This window comes from Pelodiscus sinensis, chromosome Z, assembly GCF_052426305.1.
Source record: "Pelodiscus sinensis isolate ZL-2025 chromosome Z, ASM5242630v1, whole genome shotgun sequence".
Lineage (NCBI taxonomy): Eukaryota > Metazoa > Chordata > Testudines > Trionychidae > Pelodiscus > Pelodiscus sinensis.
The window spans coordinates 5,647,464-5,666,295 of NC_143085.1; the positions used below are offsets into that span (position 1 = coordinate 5,647,464).

General features: G+C 45.7%; 2 protein-coding genes across 11 annotated transcripts in view; one reads left to right on the plus strand and one right to left on the minus strand.

The window, feature by feature from the left end:
- PISD (phosphatidylserine decarboxylase) overlaps positions 1-7,472 on the plus strand; it is a 45,426-nt gene extending 37,954 nt beyond the window's left edge. For all 5 annotated transcript variants that reach the window (XM_089775266.1, XM_075898031.2, XM_075898032.2 and 2 more), the window contains 4 exons: positions 1,003-1,141; positions 2,941-3,087; positions 4,757-4,917; positions 5,691-7,472. In XM_089775266.1, coding sequence (XP_089631392.1) covers positions 1,003-1,141; positions 2,941-3,087; positions 4,757-4,917; positions 5,691-5,915 — 672 coding nt within the window. In that variant the 3' untranslated portion in view covers positions 5,916-7,472. The remainder of the gene's footprint in view (positions 1-1,002; positions 1,142-2,940; positions 3,088-4,756; positions 4,918-5,690) is intronic.
- Positions 7,473-7,663: 191 nt separating this feature from the next.
- The window catches only part of SFI1 (SFI1 centrin binding protein), a 69,952-nt gene continuing 58,783 nt past the window's right edge, over positions 7,664-18,832 (minus strand). For 5 of the 6 annotated variants that reach the window (XM_075898028.2, XM_075898029.2, XM_075898024.2 and 2 more), the window contains 10 exons: positions 17,808-17,882; positions 17,107-17,181; positions 16,564-16,740; positions 15,036-15,298; positions 14,304-14,399; positions 12,598-12,880; positions 11,437-11,584; positions 9,742-9,865; positions 9,049-9,157; positions 7,664-8,599 (listed from right to left, as the gene is read on the minus strand). In XM_075898028.2, coding sequence (XP_075754143.2) covers positions 8,492-8,599; positions 9,049-9,157; positions 9,742-9,865; positions 11,437-11,584; positions 12,598-12,880; positions 14,304-14,399; positions 15,036-15,298; positions 16,564-16,740; positions 17,107-17,181; positions 17,808-17,882 — 1,458 coding nt within the window. In that variant the 3' untranslated portion in view covers positions 7,664-8,491. The remainder of the gene's footprint in view (positions 8,600-9,048; positions 9,158-9,741; positions 9,866-11,436; positions 11,585-12,597; positions 12,881-14,303; positions 14,400-15,035; positions 15,299-16,563; positions 16,741-17,106; positions 17,182-17,807; positions 17,883-18,832) is intronic. The other variant, XR_012895936.2, reaches the window with a different exon arrangement.

Below are 18,832 nucleotides of genomic sequence, written 5' to 3' on the forward strand. Positions count from 1 at the left end.
CTGGTACTGTCGTTTCGCACCCTCTGGGGGAGGCTCAGGGCAAGGGGGTGGGGTCTGTGATATGATGATACCTGTAAGAAATGTAAGTGTGGGGGCCTCAGGGCAGGGGGGGATGTGAGAGGGTAGCAGAAGTGAGGGCAGGAGCTTGGGGGTGAGGAGGAGCTCAATGAAGAGATGGGGGGTGCAGGAGTCAGGGTTGGGGATGTGGGGGGTTCAGGAGTCAGAGCATGAGAGCTAGAAGTGTTAAGGGCTTGGAGCAGGAGGGATATGTGAATGCAGGGCCCAGGGCAAGGAGCTGGGTGAGTGCGGGGGGTGGGGAGGATGGGCAAGGGTGCCTATGCAGGGCATTAGGGGGCTGTAGCCGCACATACTGGGTCCCTGTTGCTTTTCTTGTCCTTGCACTATCATGGAAAGTGGGGTGCACAGCCTGCTGCCTTCCTCTCCCTCCTGGCTGCCCAGGGAAAGAGCAGAAGAGGAATGCATGCAGTCCTGCACTTTCACCTCCGTCTCTGATAGTCAGAAAAGGGACAAGAAAAGCAACAGGAACCCAGTATGTGCGGCTGCAGTCCCTCCCCACCCCCTCCCCTACCCCCCATCCCACTCCCCTGAAATGATGGAGGGGAGGCTCAGTCCTGGGGCAGTCCCAAGGAGGGGGGTTGCATCCCCAAACAGCCCCTTTAACCTACCTGGCTGCCTGCTGCTAAGCACCGCAGCCTGCAGTAAGCCCTGGGAACTCAGCTGGGAAAAGCACTAAGTGCCCCAACTGGCCAGCTTCTTGCTGGAGCAGTGCATCAGAGCACACCAGCTTACTTTCATCTCTGCTCCACAAGAGCTACACATTGATGTGTAAATGCCCCCATACCTCCCTGGAGAGGTTATATAAAGGAGAAGAGAATAAATATGTGGAATTTGGGGGGTTCACATCATTAGTGGACTTGTACTTCTGATGGCTAAGAGTGAGCGATTCTCACTACTGTCTTTTGTTGTTGTTGTTCCTTGTAGATCAGTCCCTCAGATGGAAAGATTCTGAACTTTGGACAAGTGAAAAACTGTGAAGTGGAGCAGGTAAAGGGTGTCACCTATTCACTGGAGTCCTTCCTGGGGCCATGCACCAGCATAGAAGACATGCAGTTCAGCCAAAGTAAGCTGCTTCTACCCTGTTTCTCTCTGTCATTTCATTGTTGGCAGGAATTGCCGGGGAAAGGTGAATCATAGCTATCTGTAAAGCCCTGCACATCTGAAGGAATCCACTTTATATCTGCGGCTATCTGCATATGTGAATATGAATGCGGGTATCTGTGGCTTATAACTATAGATATGAACAAATTTTGTATCTAGAAGCCTGAAAATTTGTGAATATCTGCTTTATATCCACAGTTGTCCATGGCTCGTTTTTCAGATACGGATGTGGGTACGGATTTTGTGTCTGCACATGGGTCTTGCTGTTAGCTCTCAAATCTTTGCCAGCAGCAGAACTTTGCTAGCTTCCTAACAGTCAAGGTGGTTAAACTCTGGAATAAGTTGCCTAGGGAGGTTGTGGAATCTCCCATCACTGGAGATATTTAAGAGCAAGTTGGACAGACACCTGTCAGGGAGGATCTGGACAGAGCTTGGCCCTGCCATGAGGGCAGAGGACTGGACTCGATGACCTCTCGAGGTCCCTTCCAGTTCTAGTGTTCTATGGTTCTATCAGCAACTCTGATTCATTCAAACTCGGATTGAGGAATAATGGGTGGGGTGTAATGTTCCATGTTGGATTCCTCTATCTCCACAATAGCTTCTCCCTCTCTTGTAATTTGAGCCTCTGATTCAGCCCTTTTTCCTAGATTTTCACTTCTCAGTTATATTGGCAGTGCAGTTATATTGGCTGGATTATGGGTAACTTCAAAGTCTGTGACCGTAATGTAGCTACTCCTGCGGGGAGGCTGAAACATACCCAGATATTTGGCTAGCAGAGACTGACGCTGTGGGAAGTAGATTACAGTGAATGTTTGAAGCAGCACCACCATATAGAGGCTGATCTCTGCTGTCATGCCTAGAGAGGCTCCATGGAGCCTGCATGCTCTGTATCATTTCCCCCTCCGCTCCCCCATCCAAATATCAGCCTCCAGTTTACATGAACTCTTGGGAGTTAAAGAACCTTGTCAGTTCAGCTTGGCGTAAAATATATATTTTTGTAAAATCGAATTAACAAAATATGGCAGAAGCCTTCTCCTGCAGCATTTACAACCCAAACACTGACAGGTCTGATTCCACTCTAAGGATGTTAAATGTTGACTAATTGAATAATCGAATAGTTGATGCATTTTGCATCGACTATTTGATTAGTCGATAGGGCACCTCCACCTTTGAAGTGTAGCAACAGTCTGGCCCCAGGCTTCAAGTAGCGCTGCCACTTTCAAATACCCCCTCCTGTGCCACCACTTTCTGATAGAGCAGCAAGGTGCAGGGAAGCGACTAGTCAACTCATCCTTCACATCCCTTCCACTGTCCATGCTGAGGGTAGTGGAAAAGTGAACAGCATCAGTAGTGAGAAATAAATAATATTTCTGTAATTCTTCCTGTTCTTACTAATCAAAAGGTTGTTACTATCACAAGTAGGAAAATGACTGGTTTTTAGTGGCCGAATGTGTAGCCTCAGTGCATGCTCAAAATTGAAGACATTCAAGGAATTAATTCTAAAGCTGACTCATTTCCTTACCATGTACCATGAAAGGGAGTTGCATGGACTCAACAAGTGTGTTCACTGAGGGCGATTATATTTGGAATTCTGTAGCTGATTCATGCGTGGAATTTCTTTTGCCAGTTAATACCCCCAGGGCTGTATGCTCTGCTGTTAACACTGGTTTTCTAAGTATCATAGTACATTTCTCATTGTATCACATTATGTTCTCTCATGGAGTCTTTGGTTTGTTCTCTTTATCCCCTTTTCCTCTGCAGCCTCATCCTCCAACTCATTCCAGACCCAGCTAGTCACAAAGGAGGGGAACGAGCTCTATCACTGTGTCATCTACCTGGCCCCTGGAGATTATCACTGTTTCCACTCGCCCACTGACTGGAGAGTGTCACACAGACGCCACTTCCCAGGTAGATTCTATTTCCATAAACAAGAAGGGGAAACCGCAGGTGTAAAATCAGGAGAATTCCTGAGAGACGCTTCAGTCCGAACACCTGAACTGTGATGTGCTAGAGAGCCAGAGAGCAGCCGTTTGTCATAAAAAGCACATTGAGCTGAATTCAGTGCTAATGAATTTCAGGGCTTTGTAGCCTGCCAATTTAACTCAACTAATCAATGCTGAAGATGAGTAAGTTGGCCTCTCAAGAGACCTAATTATTTCAACTAAACGCAGAGGTAGGGAGAGCTAGATCTGTTTCCAGCAGACTTTACCGAAATGGTGTTTTAAGAATGCCAGCCAGCATCTTGAGTGGGAGCAAGGCTATTCCCCACCCACCACAGTAAACTGCCCTGCCATTGGTAAAGATGATGCCCCAGAAGGCCTGCACATCAGATTCAGAAGATGACACTAAGCACAGTCACTTGATTTGAATTGGGGTTATGGAGTTTTGCCCCCCTCCTTCACAGTCATGCACCGTAGCCCAGCAGATGGAAATTCATTTTTTTAATTACCCAGGAACAGAGAGAGGAGTTGGACTTGGTTTCAGATGCTATGTGTGAGAGGGAGACAAGACCTGGCAAGAAAGTTGATCTGCCAAGCTTCAGCCTGAAGCTAAGCTTTGTGTCTGGGTAAACCCTTTAAGCCAGTGGTTTCTTAAGAAAGTGCTGCAGGAGATCCATTATAATAGAGCATCGTGCATAGGGGTACAGCCACTAGTAAAACACTTCAGAGCAGTGTGTGCACCCCTGTGTTGTGTGACTGGATGGAAGTCTTTATGGTTATCGGGATTCATTCTCTTTTAGAATGCTAGCTCCATTTATTAATCATTCATGTTCACATCCGGCCAGGTGTAGAGACTCAGATCTCAAGTGCTACAGCACCACTTCTTCACACATTGCAAAGGGCAGTTGAGAGTGATAGCTGGGGGTGGGGTTTTTCTTTTGTAGCTTTTGGTGAGCTAGTCCAGTGAGCTCATTCCTTTGTGTCCTTAGACTGTATAGGTAGAGCTGTTGTGTGGAGTGCTCAGAAAGAGACTTGTTCTGTTTTGAGTTCATTAGATAGCTGGGTTCTTTCTTGGTGGTAGCAGTGTTTCAGGGCATGTAATGATGACGCTGTGAACTCTGAAAGATGGCATTAAGGTGAAATACTGTGGTCTGAACACACAGCAAAAATTAATTAGGTTTATGCATCATTTGTGGAGGGGTGTTTAAAGCCAGAAACTACAGCATATAATATTTTCCCTTCATTCAACATCTATTTCTAGGGGACATACCATGACCTTGGACATGCTGGATGATAGAGTAGGCCTATCAGCTAAAAAAGTGTAAATTTTATCTACTCTCCACCTTGTATATTTACAGTGCAGCTGGAAACCTCAGCTAGCCTCATTCCTCTCAAAGCCCAGTTTCAGGCTGCAGTGTAGATATATCCTTAGCAACCGGTTTTTTGCCACTGCATGGTGCAGTAGAAACTCTGTGCATCTTCTGATCTTGGTAATACTTAGCATTTGTCTTACTTCTTAGAAATGAGGTTTAATTTGGCCCTTCTTTGTTGGTCTCTAAATTATTATACCTTAAATCTATCAAAATACTGCTGCAAGAACAGAGAACATTTCATCTTGCTCTTCCTGTTTACGACAGGCTCCCTGATGTCTGTGAATCCCGGTGTTGCCCGCTGGATCAAGGAACTCTTCTGCCATAATGAGCGGGTTGTTCTTACTGGTGATTGGAAACATGGCTTTTTCTCCCTGACAGCAGTAGGAGCCACAAATGTAGGCTCCATCCGCATCTACTTTGATCGGGTGAGTATCACGTCACTAGTCTGCATCCTGCCTTTGACATCTCACTTTGTTAGTGAGTGCTCTATGACTCAGGGGTGGGCAATAATTTTCACAGGGGTCCACTTAATGAATTTTGGTAGGTAATCATGGGCGGGCTGGCTGGCAGGTGAGAGGCTGAGGACTGGCCTCCTTCCATAGTTGTCTGGGGCCAGAAGCTTTGAATTAAAAACACACTGTCTTCCAGCCCTGTCGCTACTGTGTTGCCTGGGATTGCTGCAGTGATTTAAAGGGCTTGTTGCTCTGCCCGGGTAGCATTGTGACCAGGAGAGCCAGGAGCCATTTTAATAAGATCTGGCTGCCTGAACCACCTGGAAATTAGGTGGCACGGGCAGCAGGCTACAACTAGAAAGCAGCCAGATGCAGTCCACAGGCTGGATCCAAGTGCTAGGCAGGCCACATCTTGCCCAGCTCTGATATAACTAATGTCAGAAACAAGGCATTGTTGGTTAATTATTTGATTTCCTCATAACTAATATAAAGCTAAAGTTAAAACTTGGAAGATTTCTACCAAGTATTACTCTATAAACACTATTTTTCATTAGCTTAATGTGATCCTGGGCCAACATGTAAAGAGGGAAGTGTATGCTGTGCAGATCTTGTCTTCCACTTTGTATTTAGCTCTATTGTATGTTACTAATGAAACTGTAGCCTAGGCATAGGAAGTTGTCAAATCTAGTAAAATAGATGGAGCATACTAAAATCCAAAATCACATTCCTTTCTCTCTTATGTGTAGGATTTGCACACTAACAGCCCCAGTTACTCCAAAGGCTCTTACAATGACTTCAGCTACATAACCAACAATAACAAGGAGGGCATCCCTATGAGGAAAGGAGAACATTTAGGAGAATTTAACCTGGGCTCAACCATTGTGTTAATCTTCGAGGCACCAAAGGACTTCAACTTTCACCTCAAACCTGGACAGAAAATCCGCTTTGGAGAGGCCCTGGGCTCCCTATAGAAGCCACAAGAGGATTTTATACCCCAAAGGCAACTCAAACAAGACAAATGTTTCACTAATGGAAAATATCACTCAGCAGGACCTGGGTGAGGATAATATTAGGCAACATGGTTGTGTAAAACTGGGGTAGGAGTATTTGCCCTATATCACATACCCATGTTGACAGGAGTAAAATAATCAGATGATCCATATACATATCAGGTACATATGCCTTTAAGAATGTTGACCAGAGTGGTTTCTGTCCCACTCTGTGCCTAAAGTCTTTCACACTCTCCCAGTCAATGTGTTCCATTCATACAGAGCCTGTACAGTCCTACTGGGCCTGTCTGCACTCTGGAACTGCCCTGGGGAGGGGTGAAGGCAGAGAGATTAAGCTACCTTTAAAGGGACACTGATAGGTTGACATAGACCCAAGTTTTCAATTCTGTAAAACAAAGTTGCAGACCCCAGAAGTGTCTAATACAGACATGACATCAAAGTATGGGAAATAGGAAGTCACAGTGCCTAGTCTACTTTCATTGTTCAACCTAGGTGAAATGCATAATGTAAACTAATGGCACCAGTGATGATACAAGTACATCAGATTCAAATTCTGTTTAATATACTGGTGGCAGATATGGAAACTTAATTTTTAAATGCCTTTAACCTGTCATTGTCCCTTTTAACATTGGACTTTGCACTGGATTTTAAACCTGAAAACTGTGTCTACATTCCATGTGGTTGAACTTCTCATCTTTTTGAAAAAAAGTGTATTTTTTTAGCTTGCAGCAGTCTGACTGCTGCATACTCTCCCTGATCCATAGTTTTACTTTTGCCATTCCAGGCCTTAAGGATTTTGTGTATACAAATGGCAATTATTACTCTTCTCAGTTATCCAGAAACTACTGAGGAATTAAGCTTGTGACAAAATAATAACAGGTAGTTAAGGGATTTGCTCCCTTCACATTGCAGGGGTGAAGTGTCCATCAATACAGTACTCCCCTTCACCACCACAGTGAGGCTGCAAAGTAGATTTCCCTTTCTGCTGTACATGTGCTGTTTGTTGTCATAACCTGCAGAGTTTGTCATTGAGTTTTTGGTGCGGAAATTTCTCTATGTACAAAATAATGTGAAATACATCCAGGCCTGTTTTTCAGTGCACAGAGTGAAATGCCATGGGCACTGACTGTGTATTAAAAACCATTCTGGTCCTTTGGGACAATCTAAGGTTGCTTCCTCAGTGCACTAACTTGCTTTCCTATCCTTTAGTTGACTTGCAAATATTTGTTTAACTTAAATGCCAAACTTCCATTTTTCTTTTGCACTCTTAGCTGGTGCCCTCTCTGAAGTTTCATCCTGCAGTAACTTCAGTCTGTGTAGATTCATACCAAGCAGGGTTAGAATGGACATAGTAACAACCCCCTTTGTCACCAAATGGAACATAACACTAAGAAGAGTTTTAAGCTTCACATTGCCAATAATGGGATTGACAGCAACTGGTGCCAAAAGTGTTGAACAACTCACGGCTGCAATGTACTGCTTGTTCTTACTGAATAAATTCTATTTTGCGCCAAAGAAGTCTCTTGCATGTAAGTTAATAGGAGACCCAGAGCTTAAAGGACCAGACTAGGTCCTTACATCTTCCTGAAAGATCTTACACACTTTCCCACCTTGAACCTTGTGCATAGATGCTCATCAGAGGCACTAGTTTCCTTTAAAGAGCTGCCTGCAGTTCCAAGGGGAAAACAAAATTTAGAATTAATTAGAAGTGAGACTGCATGCTATGCCTTTTAATCCTGTGTAAAGGATAATCTGCCTTGCCCAGGTGTGTTCGAGAAAACAGGAGTTTTTGAAAAGTGTGTGCAAATGGCTAATCCCTCTATGCTTGGCAATAGAAAAGAAAAGCTCAGTGTCTAGATCTTAACTATTTTGCCTACTCTAGGTCAATGTATGCGAGAACTAGTCCTTTGGCTCCCTGAATCAGCATTTCTTTGTTAAATGGTTTGCAGAAGCTTAAAATGGCTGTTTACTTCCTCCTCCCTCCCTCCCTCCCTCTACTTTGTCCTGCTCCTTAGTGGTTGGAGGTTCAGAGCTCATGGATTAGTGCATCACACTGTTCTTGGTTCAGCTAGGCAAGAATCTTTAAGGCTTGGGAAGAGATCTCTATTTGCAGAGGGCTTAAGGGGAAGCCATGCAGCTTAGGGAAGCATTGATCAGTGTGAAACTTATGAACATTAACTCTTCAACAGTCTTAGCAGCATTGATTAGCTCCTTAGTTGGCAGGGGAATTTAAGTATAAATAGAGCCTGTCACTCTATACAAGGACTGATGAGTGCATCTTTGCACAGCAGAGTATTATGATATTCACCATAGTTGTAACAAAGTGAGTCAGCAGCTCCAATATTATTTGAAAGAGAGGAGGAATGTCTCCCATATACATGCAGCAAAAGGAAATACATACATTTAACTGATTGAAGAGAACTAAGCCAAACCTCTGAGTCAAAGATTGTGTACATTAGGCCTATGTCCTCTGTAATCAAAACAGCCAGCCCATCATGCCATTAAGCAAGAACAATTGTTTAGAGGTTTTAGGCTTGTTACATATGCAGAGCCATGCGAATATCCTGCACACGGAGGATGTAGCACTGCAGACACTCTCTCTCTTCTAGCAGCACTTTTGTGAGTGTGTTGATCTGCACTTCCAACTGCAAGAGACAATGAAGAGGAATTGTTTGTGAAAACTGGAATTCTTCACTCCAGAAAGTGGGGCTGTAGGTGTTCTGACTGCTGAATGGCTTTTGCTCTACCCCACTTGAATAGCAGAGTCAAGTTACAGGACTGGGTTATTCCTCTTATGCAATTTGATTGTGATTGTGAGAAAAATGTGACTAGTTTAATTAACTTTGCTCATGGTACCCTGTGGCCGCTTCTTCTACTGTTTCTCACTAGTCCCTTTGCTCAGAACAGTTTCCATTCTTTTACCCACCCTGCTGTTACTCATCTCACAACTGCCTCCTAGTGTAGTCTGCCTTTGTTTCACAATCATCCAAGTTATTCAATCTGTACATGGCAGGGCCTTGTTCTCCATGGTACCATGTGTCATTTTTACTCAGCCTTATGGGACTGGCCTTCACCCTACTACTTGTCCACATACCTGATCCAGCTCCTCTTGAACATGCTGCACATCTTGCTCCACTTCCCCTGGGCCTACCGTACTCATTTCTAGCCATTTGTGCAGAATGCGTGCCTGCCGCTGGCATGACCTGAGGGAACATATCAAATGATTCCTGTTGTGAATAGGATCGCACCAAACAGGTGGAGCACAGAAGGCACATTATACATTTAACTCATTCACACCATGCCCAGGATGATCACTCCCCCTTAAGTCTTGTTCCACTCTGAAATGTGGCTTAATGGGGGATTGTGGGGTTATAGATTTATTTCTAACTACCAATTCCACAAAATCAGGCTGGGATTTGAGAACCAAGCTGGGGTCTTTTCTCCTCATGAATTCAAAGTCTGAAGGCTACTCAGTTATAATAATTTCACTGCACTGACTTCAGATTATGCCCTTGGTGATATCATTATGGCCACATTTTCTTCAGTAGTTGCCACAGATAACAGGAAACAATGGTCAAGGATGCACAAAAACAACTCCCTCCAATCTGTATTGGCAGGGCAGATCTTAAACGAAAACCCCCACAACTCTTACTCTGTCAACAGTTGTGATTGAATAGGCCTAGGAGACAGATCTACTGAGTAGCTCAGAACTACACTTCCACACAGAAACAGAACACTGGATTAAGAGCATTGAATGAAGCCAGCTAAGAGGAACTTCATTACATACTTGAGCTCCTGCTTGCTGTCATGGTAATGCTGCATTTGCTGCCGTATGTGTTGGAGTTCTGCTTCCAACTGTTTCCTCAGCTTTGCTCCCTCCAGAGAATCACCTTGCCTGCTCTTACTTTCGTCTGAAACCAAACAAAGCACACACATGGATGCAGTTGAGGTTGTTTCCTGCTTCCTCCTCTCTGGAAACAGACTAGTTTGTAGGCAAAAACTACCACTGTGCCCTGCCTCTGGATCTTCTCACTGCTACCATGTGATGTGCTAACTGGGGCCTAACAGACTTTCTCCATTTGTGAGCCTAACTCTGAAACATTTATAAAATGATCCAATCATCTCTCAATAAATATTGATGGGAAAAGAGAAACAAAGCCCAGCTCAGCCTGTTACATAAAATGATTTATATGCTTCAGTAAAAGTGAGTTAGCCCAAGCAAGGAGGCATTCTGCAATAACTCAAGGGCTATGTTACTGTCATGTCTGATGTGCGTGACAAAGTCAAACAGACCAGTACCAGTGTGGGAAGTTAGGCCACTCTAGTGAGCAGAGTAACGAGAAGATGGACTAGTACATACATTACTCAGCATCTCAGGTCTTTAGGGGAAAAAAAAGACTGGGGAGAATGGAGATGGGTGAACTGAAGGAAGCAAGCACATCATGGGCTTCATTGGCCCACTGTTGAGATGTCCTGACTAAAAAGAGTCAGAGGATGGAACACCGGTGGAGTCAGAGGGGAACACCACCACCTCCACTAGCTCTAGCTAAATCCCAAATACCCCTGGAGATGAAAAACCTTGGTTCCTGCTTTCACCCATTTTTTCGTGTATCATTTTTTTCCACCAACTTATTTCTTGCTCCGTTTACTAAGGCTGCCCCTTGCGCAACAGTGCTGTGAGCCTGAGACCAAAGAACTAAAAAGATGCAGGTGCAACTTTGCTAGGTCGTGAAATGTATCAAGTGCTGGGCCTGTGTTTCTCCAGCAGCAAGGCTGCAAATACAAATCAGTACCAAAGCCAGAAGATGCATTTTCTCTATGCTGTTCTCTCTCTCCCTTTGTGTGTATGTGTCTGTTCTGTTTGAAAGGACACAAGATCAGACTTTAAAATTAACTGTAGCTCCAGCCCTTCTCTACTAGTTTTCATCATTCCCCCAAAAAGGACAAGTTATCGCCCTCTTTAATGCCATCTAAAAGACTCTTCAAAATGGGGATGGACAGAATCCTTAAAAAAAATTCAGCCAAAGAGAATAAGGGATATTGTTTAAACAAAAGACACAATATATTACATACATTTCAAACGCTTTAACTGTTCTGATTTTTTCTGTATCTTTCATAAAAGGATTTTCAATGGCATGTTTGGCCTGGTACTAGGCATGCTGGAGTCTCTGTATTTGAAACACTGATTAGATTAACTGTTCAGTGTTGTATAGTAAGAGAGTTGAGTAAATTCCTTTCATGCTCTGGACCTATTTATTTTATCACAGACTTGACATACCACCATTCTAGCATCTCTTCTCATGCTAGCTACAGAATGGTTCTTCACCTTTGCCTGGAACATGACCCACAAGAGGTTAACGGAGCCTAAGCCAAACTTCCCAGCACACAGTATCCTACGCGGCCTGTATTAGTATTACACATATTGGGGCAGGCTCAGCGCTGCCTGGGGGATGGCTACTGTAGTTTATTGCTGAGAACATACCTGCAGGTTTTGGCTTGCTCTCTTTTCCTGCTACATCTTTGGGTAGCAGATGTGCCTGCGAGTCTAGCTGCTTCCTCTCCTCCGCAGTGACCTGTTCAGGGTCTTGTAGAAAAGTTTCCAGGTGACCTTTCAGGGACTGACCTTCATTCTACAAAGGCAGGAGTACAATAAGGCAATACCAATTCAGCCATCACCACTCTGAAATAGGATTCAGGTGAGCAGGGCCACAGAGGGCTTTAAACCAGAACTCTATGTACATGGCCTAAAATATTTAGGCCAGGTCTACACTAGGAAGCAATATCAAACTAAGGTACGCAATAGTTGATGTACTTTCATCTGAGTTATAGCAGCCTCTCCAGTGCAGGGGGGGTCAATAGGAGAAACTCTCCTGTCAACGCCCTTTACTCTTATCGCTTGGGTGAGGTAGCAGGATTGAGGGGAGCATGTTTAATGGTTAATTTAGCAGGTTTTTACTAGAGACACAAAGTCGACCCCCTGGAGATCAATCCCTGCAGCACCTAATCTCCTGGTGAGCATAGACAAAGCGTGAGCCTTCCTTCCATTGACCTCTGCAGTCAACCTTGCTCCTTATCTGAGATTTCATGGAGTCAGCTTTCCCATCTCTTCCGGAGGGTAAACAACTCCTCCACTCCACCACTTAGTAAAGTAATCTAAATGCTGTTCAACTGTTTGCAGAATTCCATTCCCCCTCCCCATCCCTTTGTTTGCTAAAGTAATCTGCAGAGGAAGAAGCTGTGATTACATCTAGTGAGTCTCAACTAGATTTCATCTGGCTGCAGCTACCCTGAACCCTTTAATACAGCAGCACTCAGCTGCCAACAGCTAGTCACAACATCTTGCTGAGAGGATCAGGAGCAGGAAAGAGGAGCATTCTATTACAATCCCACATTCATGAATAAGCCAAAAAGCAAATTGCTGCTTCAGATTGTCACTGCAGTGATTGTGGCATGTGAAGGAGATAAACCTGATGTGCATTGAGAGCCTATTAATTAGTTCTATTAAAAGGCAAGACCTGGGGCTAGGAGACGCATAGGCCAGCTCAGGCAAGAAGGGGAAAGCCCTACATAAAAGTCAGACAGTAAGGCAGCATCAGCCAACTCCAGTTGCTTGGAATTCTAGTTAGTTCTGCATAAAACTCACCTTTTCGGATTCACCTCTCAAACGTGACATGAAGGACGAAGGAGGCAAGAGCACTGGCTTTGGACTTGTTTGAGCAGGATGGCACGTGACAGGCATCCAAGATGATACACCAGGCAGAGGGGTAGGCACAGGAAGGGGGCTTAAGGTGTAACTAGTGCTATCCAGCTGGGACAGCTGATTACACCTGCTTTGCTCTGTTTGATTTGAGGTGAGTAGAGCCTCAGCCTGGGCCCTATGTTTGCTCATGGATGTTTGCAGCAAAGGCACCTCCAGTCCCTCCAGTCTAGAAGGAAAGAGAAAGGTTTGTAACTTTCAGACAGCCCATAGTCACCTTTTAGTCAATCCAGAACAGACAGAAGGGCAACACAACAATTTTGACCATTCACACTAGTGGAGGTTATTCTACTGCAAAGATTCAGGCCCATAAGCCACCTGAAAAATACTGTTCATGTGGCTTAGCAACCTTGCTATCAATCTGACACAATCATCAGAAGCTATGAAGATTCTGCTAGGAAAAACATCAGTGCTAAGGGGTAATGGCAACCTGGTTAGGACCCTATATTAACTTCTTTATCAGGCAACAAACCTGGAACAACAAACACAATCATCAAAGATCAAAAAAGCATCCAACAGAGATGGTGTCTGGTATCTCCCATCCTGGAGAACTTCAACCTGAAGCTCTCCGCATTTTTTTTAAACAAAAAAGCATCCTGGGAGTGTATTTCTACCTCATTTTGGTCCCAACTGTGGGACCTGATCCAGGTTTAATCACCACGGAGAATGGCTCAAGAGCAAGCTGTACTACTTGCTATGAAAAGTGGAGTTCCAAGAGTGCTTGGAGAAGAGCCTACTAAATACTTTGAACAAAGCTTTCCTGCTTTCAACAAAGCTTTTGCTTCTCCAGCATGTGCAGCTTCAACCCATTCATTTCCGAGAGAAGTGACAGCATGTCTGCTGGCTCCTGGAACATCCTTAGCACCGTAAATCACCCTCAGAAGAGTGATTGCAAAAATGAATTCCTTGCTCTGCCCCTGTGGAAAGTAGGGGTCAGTTCTGGTGTGTTTCTTAACTAACAAACACTTCTTATTCCTCTTAGCTCCACAGAGCAAATTCAGTCCAGGCAAGGGGAGAAGGATTCTATTCTAGCTCAGACATCATTAACAACATTGTGGATGACGTTCTAATGGCAAGGCTAAAATTAAATTCCCAGGGCAAGTGAGGGCAGAGTTTTAGGAACCATGGCCCAGAAAATACCCAGTGTGACACTCAACTTCCAGGTTAAGGTGCAGAGTTGGGCAGTTAGTAAAAAAAAATCACTTTTTGCTTGTAAACTGAACCCATAAATTCTAGAAATAAATGAGACTCTACACGCAACTCCAAAGCCTTTAAACTAGTAGAATTTGCACCTCTTTTGCTGGTTTTTAGATGAATTGCCTAAATTCAAACTTTCCCTCAAATGTATGTACTGGTGAAAATAAGCTCTTAACTCATAGTAGGGTAACTCTTCTGACTGCACCATTACTCTTTTCCATTTGATAAGAGATTTGAAGCTTTTCATGTCACTGTGCTGCCCATCATGTTGCACAGAAGAGACATCTATATAAAGCAAGACTGCAGCACAACGCAATACATCTCAGTTCACATTGACATGATACATTCAGTTGTGCTCCTGCCACACTAACAGGGTCATACTTGAGTGTTCTTACCCACTGAATGGTATTCCCAACAAGCCCTCTCTCTCCAGAGACTGCAATAGGAAGTCAGGTCTACGCGGCTGTAATCTTCCCTGACGGATGGTGTTTCTGAGAAAACAAGGGCAATTTGCTAAGATCACATCCTTGACTGAAGCAGCTTTCCAAAATCTCTCCTCCCCCACCATGCTCCTGTCCCTGCAAAATACATTTGCATAATAAAATCACCAGCAATGCTGGGGTGAGGTTTATAGGAAATAAGCTTTCAGAAAGCACACAGTTCCCTTTTCCCATGAAGTAGGGGAGAAGACGGACTGATTTCAGCACAGCTTAGTGAGAAGCTCACTGTGGACAGAGGAGTTCTGTGGTGATAGTTCTATTCCTACAAATACTTTGCAGGCATTCCTGTTTGATTTCCCTCTCAGATGACCAGGACTCCAGTAATCCATGACAATGCAATGAGGAAGTTCTACTGGGAGGTTATTAAGATGGGCAGGGCTGAGATAGGATCGGGCTGCCAAGGAAGTGTGAGGTCATCAGCCCTTCCATTATTCATGGGCAGCTGCATGCATTATGCATCAGCTCTGTTATAAATCTCAGCATTAACAGACGTACCATGAGGCATCAGGAAGGAAAGGGAAACGGTGTGAAGATTCACAGCAGCCACCAGGTAGCTTAGGATTTAAGCAATGCATCTCAGAAATGCAACACAAGGATAGTGCAGAATGTGCTGAAATGTACACTCACAGCTCACTAAGCATTGAATGCCTGGCAGCAGAGAGGAACGGCAAATCATCAGTTTTCAAGGGCTGTGGCACAGAGCACAGAATTGCTGCCTTCGCTGCATCTCCTCCTGCCCCAGAGTTGGCATCAGGCATGGGAACTTTAAATGTCACTCTCTTCTTCAGAGAAGGTAGAAGGGAGAGAGGTTTGTCTAGGCTCCGACAGAGAGCCTTTTGTTTCCAAAGTAGGGCACAACGAGACACTGTCTGGTGAAGGCTGTAGGCTGCCTGCCAAGCACAAAGAACAGCAGATCATTTGATGGATGCGAGTAGGAGGAAACAGCACCATGGCACCCTGGAAGGAGGGCTCTCCAAGGCAGGCATGAGGCAGGGAAGTAGCTAGTTTAACAGGCTGGTCTCTGGCCACTGGGTCTCGCTTGTGTCTGTGTCTAAACTGATCTCATATTTGGGGTCAGGAAGGAATTCTCTCCCTCATCGCCCTTCCCCCATTAGATTGGTAGAGACCTCAAGTGCTTTTTACCTTCCTCTGCAGCACGGGACAGAGTTTAAAATACTGTAAGTGGTGAATTCTCTGGAACTTAAAGTCTTTAACGCATGATTTGAAAGCTTCAGTAACTCAGCCAGAGGTTCCTCATCTATTGCTGGAGGGTGTGTGTGTGAGTGAAGGTCTCTGACCTCCTGCATGGTGCAGGACAGACTAGATGCTCCAGATGAGATCTGCTAGCATTAGAGTCTATGAGTTCTTGATGCTGGAATTACAGTCCTGGACCTGTTGTGCTCCAATATAGACAGTTATCAGCCCCCTCAGGGGCACAAAGACCAGTGCATCAGGCCACACATTAGCAGGGAGGAGTGTGAGCCCCCTCCACCTTGAAAATTAGAAACAGGCAAGGAAGCCTGGCCAGAGAGGAACTTGGGTCCCTTCCAAATGCTAGGCGTCATTCCCAAAGTACTATGGTCCCTGCAGCCACAAATGTTGTAAGTTAGTACCAACTTTTTCTTTATCATTTACAGGGAATTTTGTTTCCAAATACAATGGGGCTTTCAGCTTCCTGGGGCTGCTCTGCCTCTAATCCACACAAGCCCCAGGCTCCATGGCTGGCACTCCCAGACTCCCTTTGTGTAGCTGTGGCATAGCCATCACATTGGAAGGAGTCGAGTGAAGAACAGACTAGAACTGGGTTTGATGCAGCATCTTCCCAGGTATCCAAAATGCTTTACATTGGCACAGCCTCCCAGAGCACAGAGACCCTGGCAGGCAGAGCTCTCACCTCGCTGGGCCCTGTGCATAACTGTTGGGCAGGTGGTGCTGGTCATTCCCAAAGTGGCCTCCAAGAAAGGCTCCCAGTTGGCAGCACCTGTCTCGAGTGCTACAGTGCCAGCTGAGCAAATGGATAGTGAGTTGTGCTGGGAAATGAGGACAGAGAGGTACCTCTAGCTCAGATCAGTGATGAACCTAAAACCTGAAATCCCACCTCATTCCAGGGAAGGTGCAATGCCCAGCACAGAGCAATGATGTGAGACTCCTTTACCTTCAGCTGGTGCTGGGCTTGAAGCTGCCCCCGGAACTGCTTCATGCCAGCCGTGTACCTCAAGATCTGGGTCACACCCTCTCTCAACAGGGCTGCACGGTAAACCCCTACCGCTTTTTCAATGCGGCCTTTCTTCCGCTGCTGCTCCCGGACAAACCCCAGCCAGGCATCAAACACCTGCAGTAAAGAGAATGAACCGCAAGCTGCAAGAGTAATGCTGCAAGAGTTATTACCTGTGCACCAAAAACTCCCCCTGCAGATCCCAAGTCCCTCCACAGGACAGTAACAACCAGAGAGGCTAATCTCTGTCCTAAAGGGGCAGGAGATGGGGTGAGGAAACGAGCCAGAATTAGACAGAGGAGGGAGATTTTTATCTGAGGAGGAGAACCATGGGCCAAAAAGATACCCAATACCTCAGAGCAGCACAGGAAACACTGAAGATGAAACTGAGAGGAAAATGGTCCCTGACCTGCCTGCCCCATGGAGCTGACTTCACATGCACATGCAGTGCAGACCCCAAAGTGTACCATACGCACTCCTTACCTTTCCCTGTAGTGAGAGTGACCAGTGCCACAGCGCCCGCACTGTCTCCTGCCGTTCCCATTGCTTCTGCAACAGCTGTTAGTAGAAGTCACACAGCACCTGGTTAGGGATTTATGTGCTAGACCCCACAGATTTCAGAAGATGAAGCAATGTGATTTACAGAGATGGAGATAGCAGTGGGAGAATGCATCCCTTCCCTGTACTTTCAGCTGCTTCCTAAGGGCCACACACATTGCACATAGGCTCAAGGACCCTGCCTATAGAGAGGCTGAAAGACATTAACCTTTCTGTTTTGAAAGCAAAAAGGATTAACTCTTTAGCCTGCTGTGCTGCCACTCACCACCCATGGGAAATTTCCACTAGCAATAAGAAAGAATTGCTGAATACCATTAACTGGGGGTGGCTTTTTCTTGGAACACTGCCCACCCTTGCACACTGTAGCCCGACAGCCCCACACAGGTAAGTAATGCAGACTTCCCTGAAATCCATCCCTCTTCTTTAGGCTGAGGAGGTTACCTAAGGCCATTGGAAACCCTCCCCTCCCATGCTAATGAAGTCACCAGCCCAGATGATATTTGGACACACGCTTGCGTACTCCCCCCATCCCTTTGGATTTTGGTGCAGCTGATGGAGTCTGAAGGAGGAAGCAGGACAGGGCCAGGAGGTGGCTCAATGCCGGTCTCTGTGGCATAGTTCCTCACCTGTCTCTTCCAGCAGGAAAAGCAAGTAGAGCAGAGTCTCCAAGCCATCAGCTGGTCTCCCCGTCTCTGCAGGAGCTGTCAGGGAATCAGCACAGTAAGTCATACTGACAGGCACATGTCCCATATCCAAGCCAGCTGGCAGGAAAGCCAAACAGAGAACCACCCATAATCACCTTCCATTAGCATTAGTGACAGCCAGACATCATCAGTAAGACAGCGTTCAACAGTCCATTCTTCACCAAACTGCCAGAGCCCAGCATGGATTTCCCTTACCAAAAGCCAATATGGGTCTCTCTCAGCTCTTCCCAATCTTACTCTACCAAGTGAGAATGCTCTGCACCCCCTTCTCCCAAGGGCTTTATGCTGAGACAGGTGATGTGCAAAGATGCTAACTCCTCCACAATGCACAAGGCTCGCACAATCCTCTCTAGCTTAGACTGTTGAAATGAGCAGTCTGTAAAACTGTCCCTCTAGATCAGTGTTTCCCAGTTTTATTTGGCCATGGAACCCTTTTCAGCTTTTCAGAATGTCAAGGAACCTCTAGGTTTGTCAAGAAAGAAAGGGGGGGGGAGAAGGGGGACCCCACCAGTGCATGAAAATCACGTTCCTTCCCCAAAACCCCACCCCTTCCTTGAGGCCCCATCCTCTGTTCCCCTCCTCTCCATCACTTGCTATCCCCAGCCCTTATACACTCTCACTGGGTTGAGACAGGAAGCGCGGGCTCTGGGGTGGGAATGAGGGATTTAGGTGTGGGAAGGGGTGAGAGGTGCTAGCTCTGGGAGGGAATTTGGATGCAGGAGGAGGTGGAAAAGGGGATGCTGGCTTGGAGAGGGGGCTCCAGGCTGAGGAGTGTTGGGTTCAGGTGGAAGGTTGGGGTGCTGAGCAAGTCACAGGCTTGGGGATGTGAGGGTGCAGGAGTTTGGGTTGGATATGTGAGGGGCTCAGGGGAAGGAGGTTGTGAGTATGGCGGGCTCAGGACACAGATTTGTGGATGGTGCAGAAGTGTTGTAGCAGACTGAGGATGT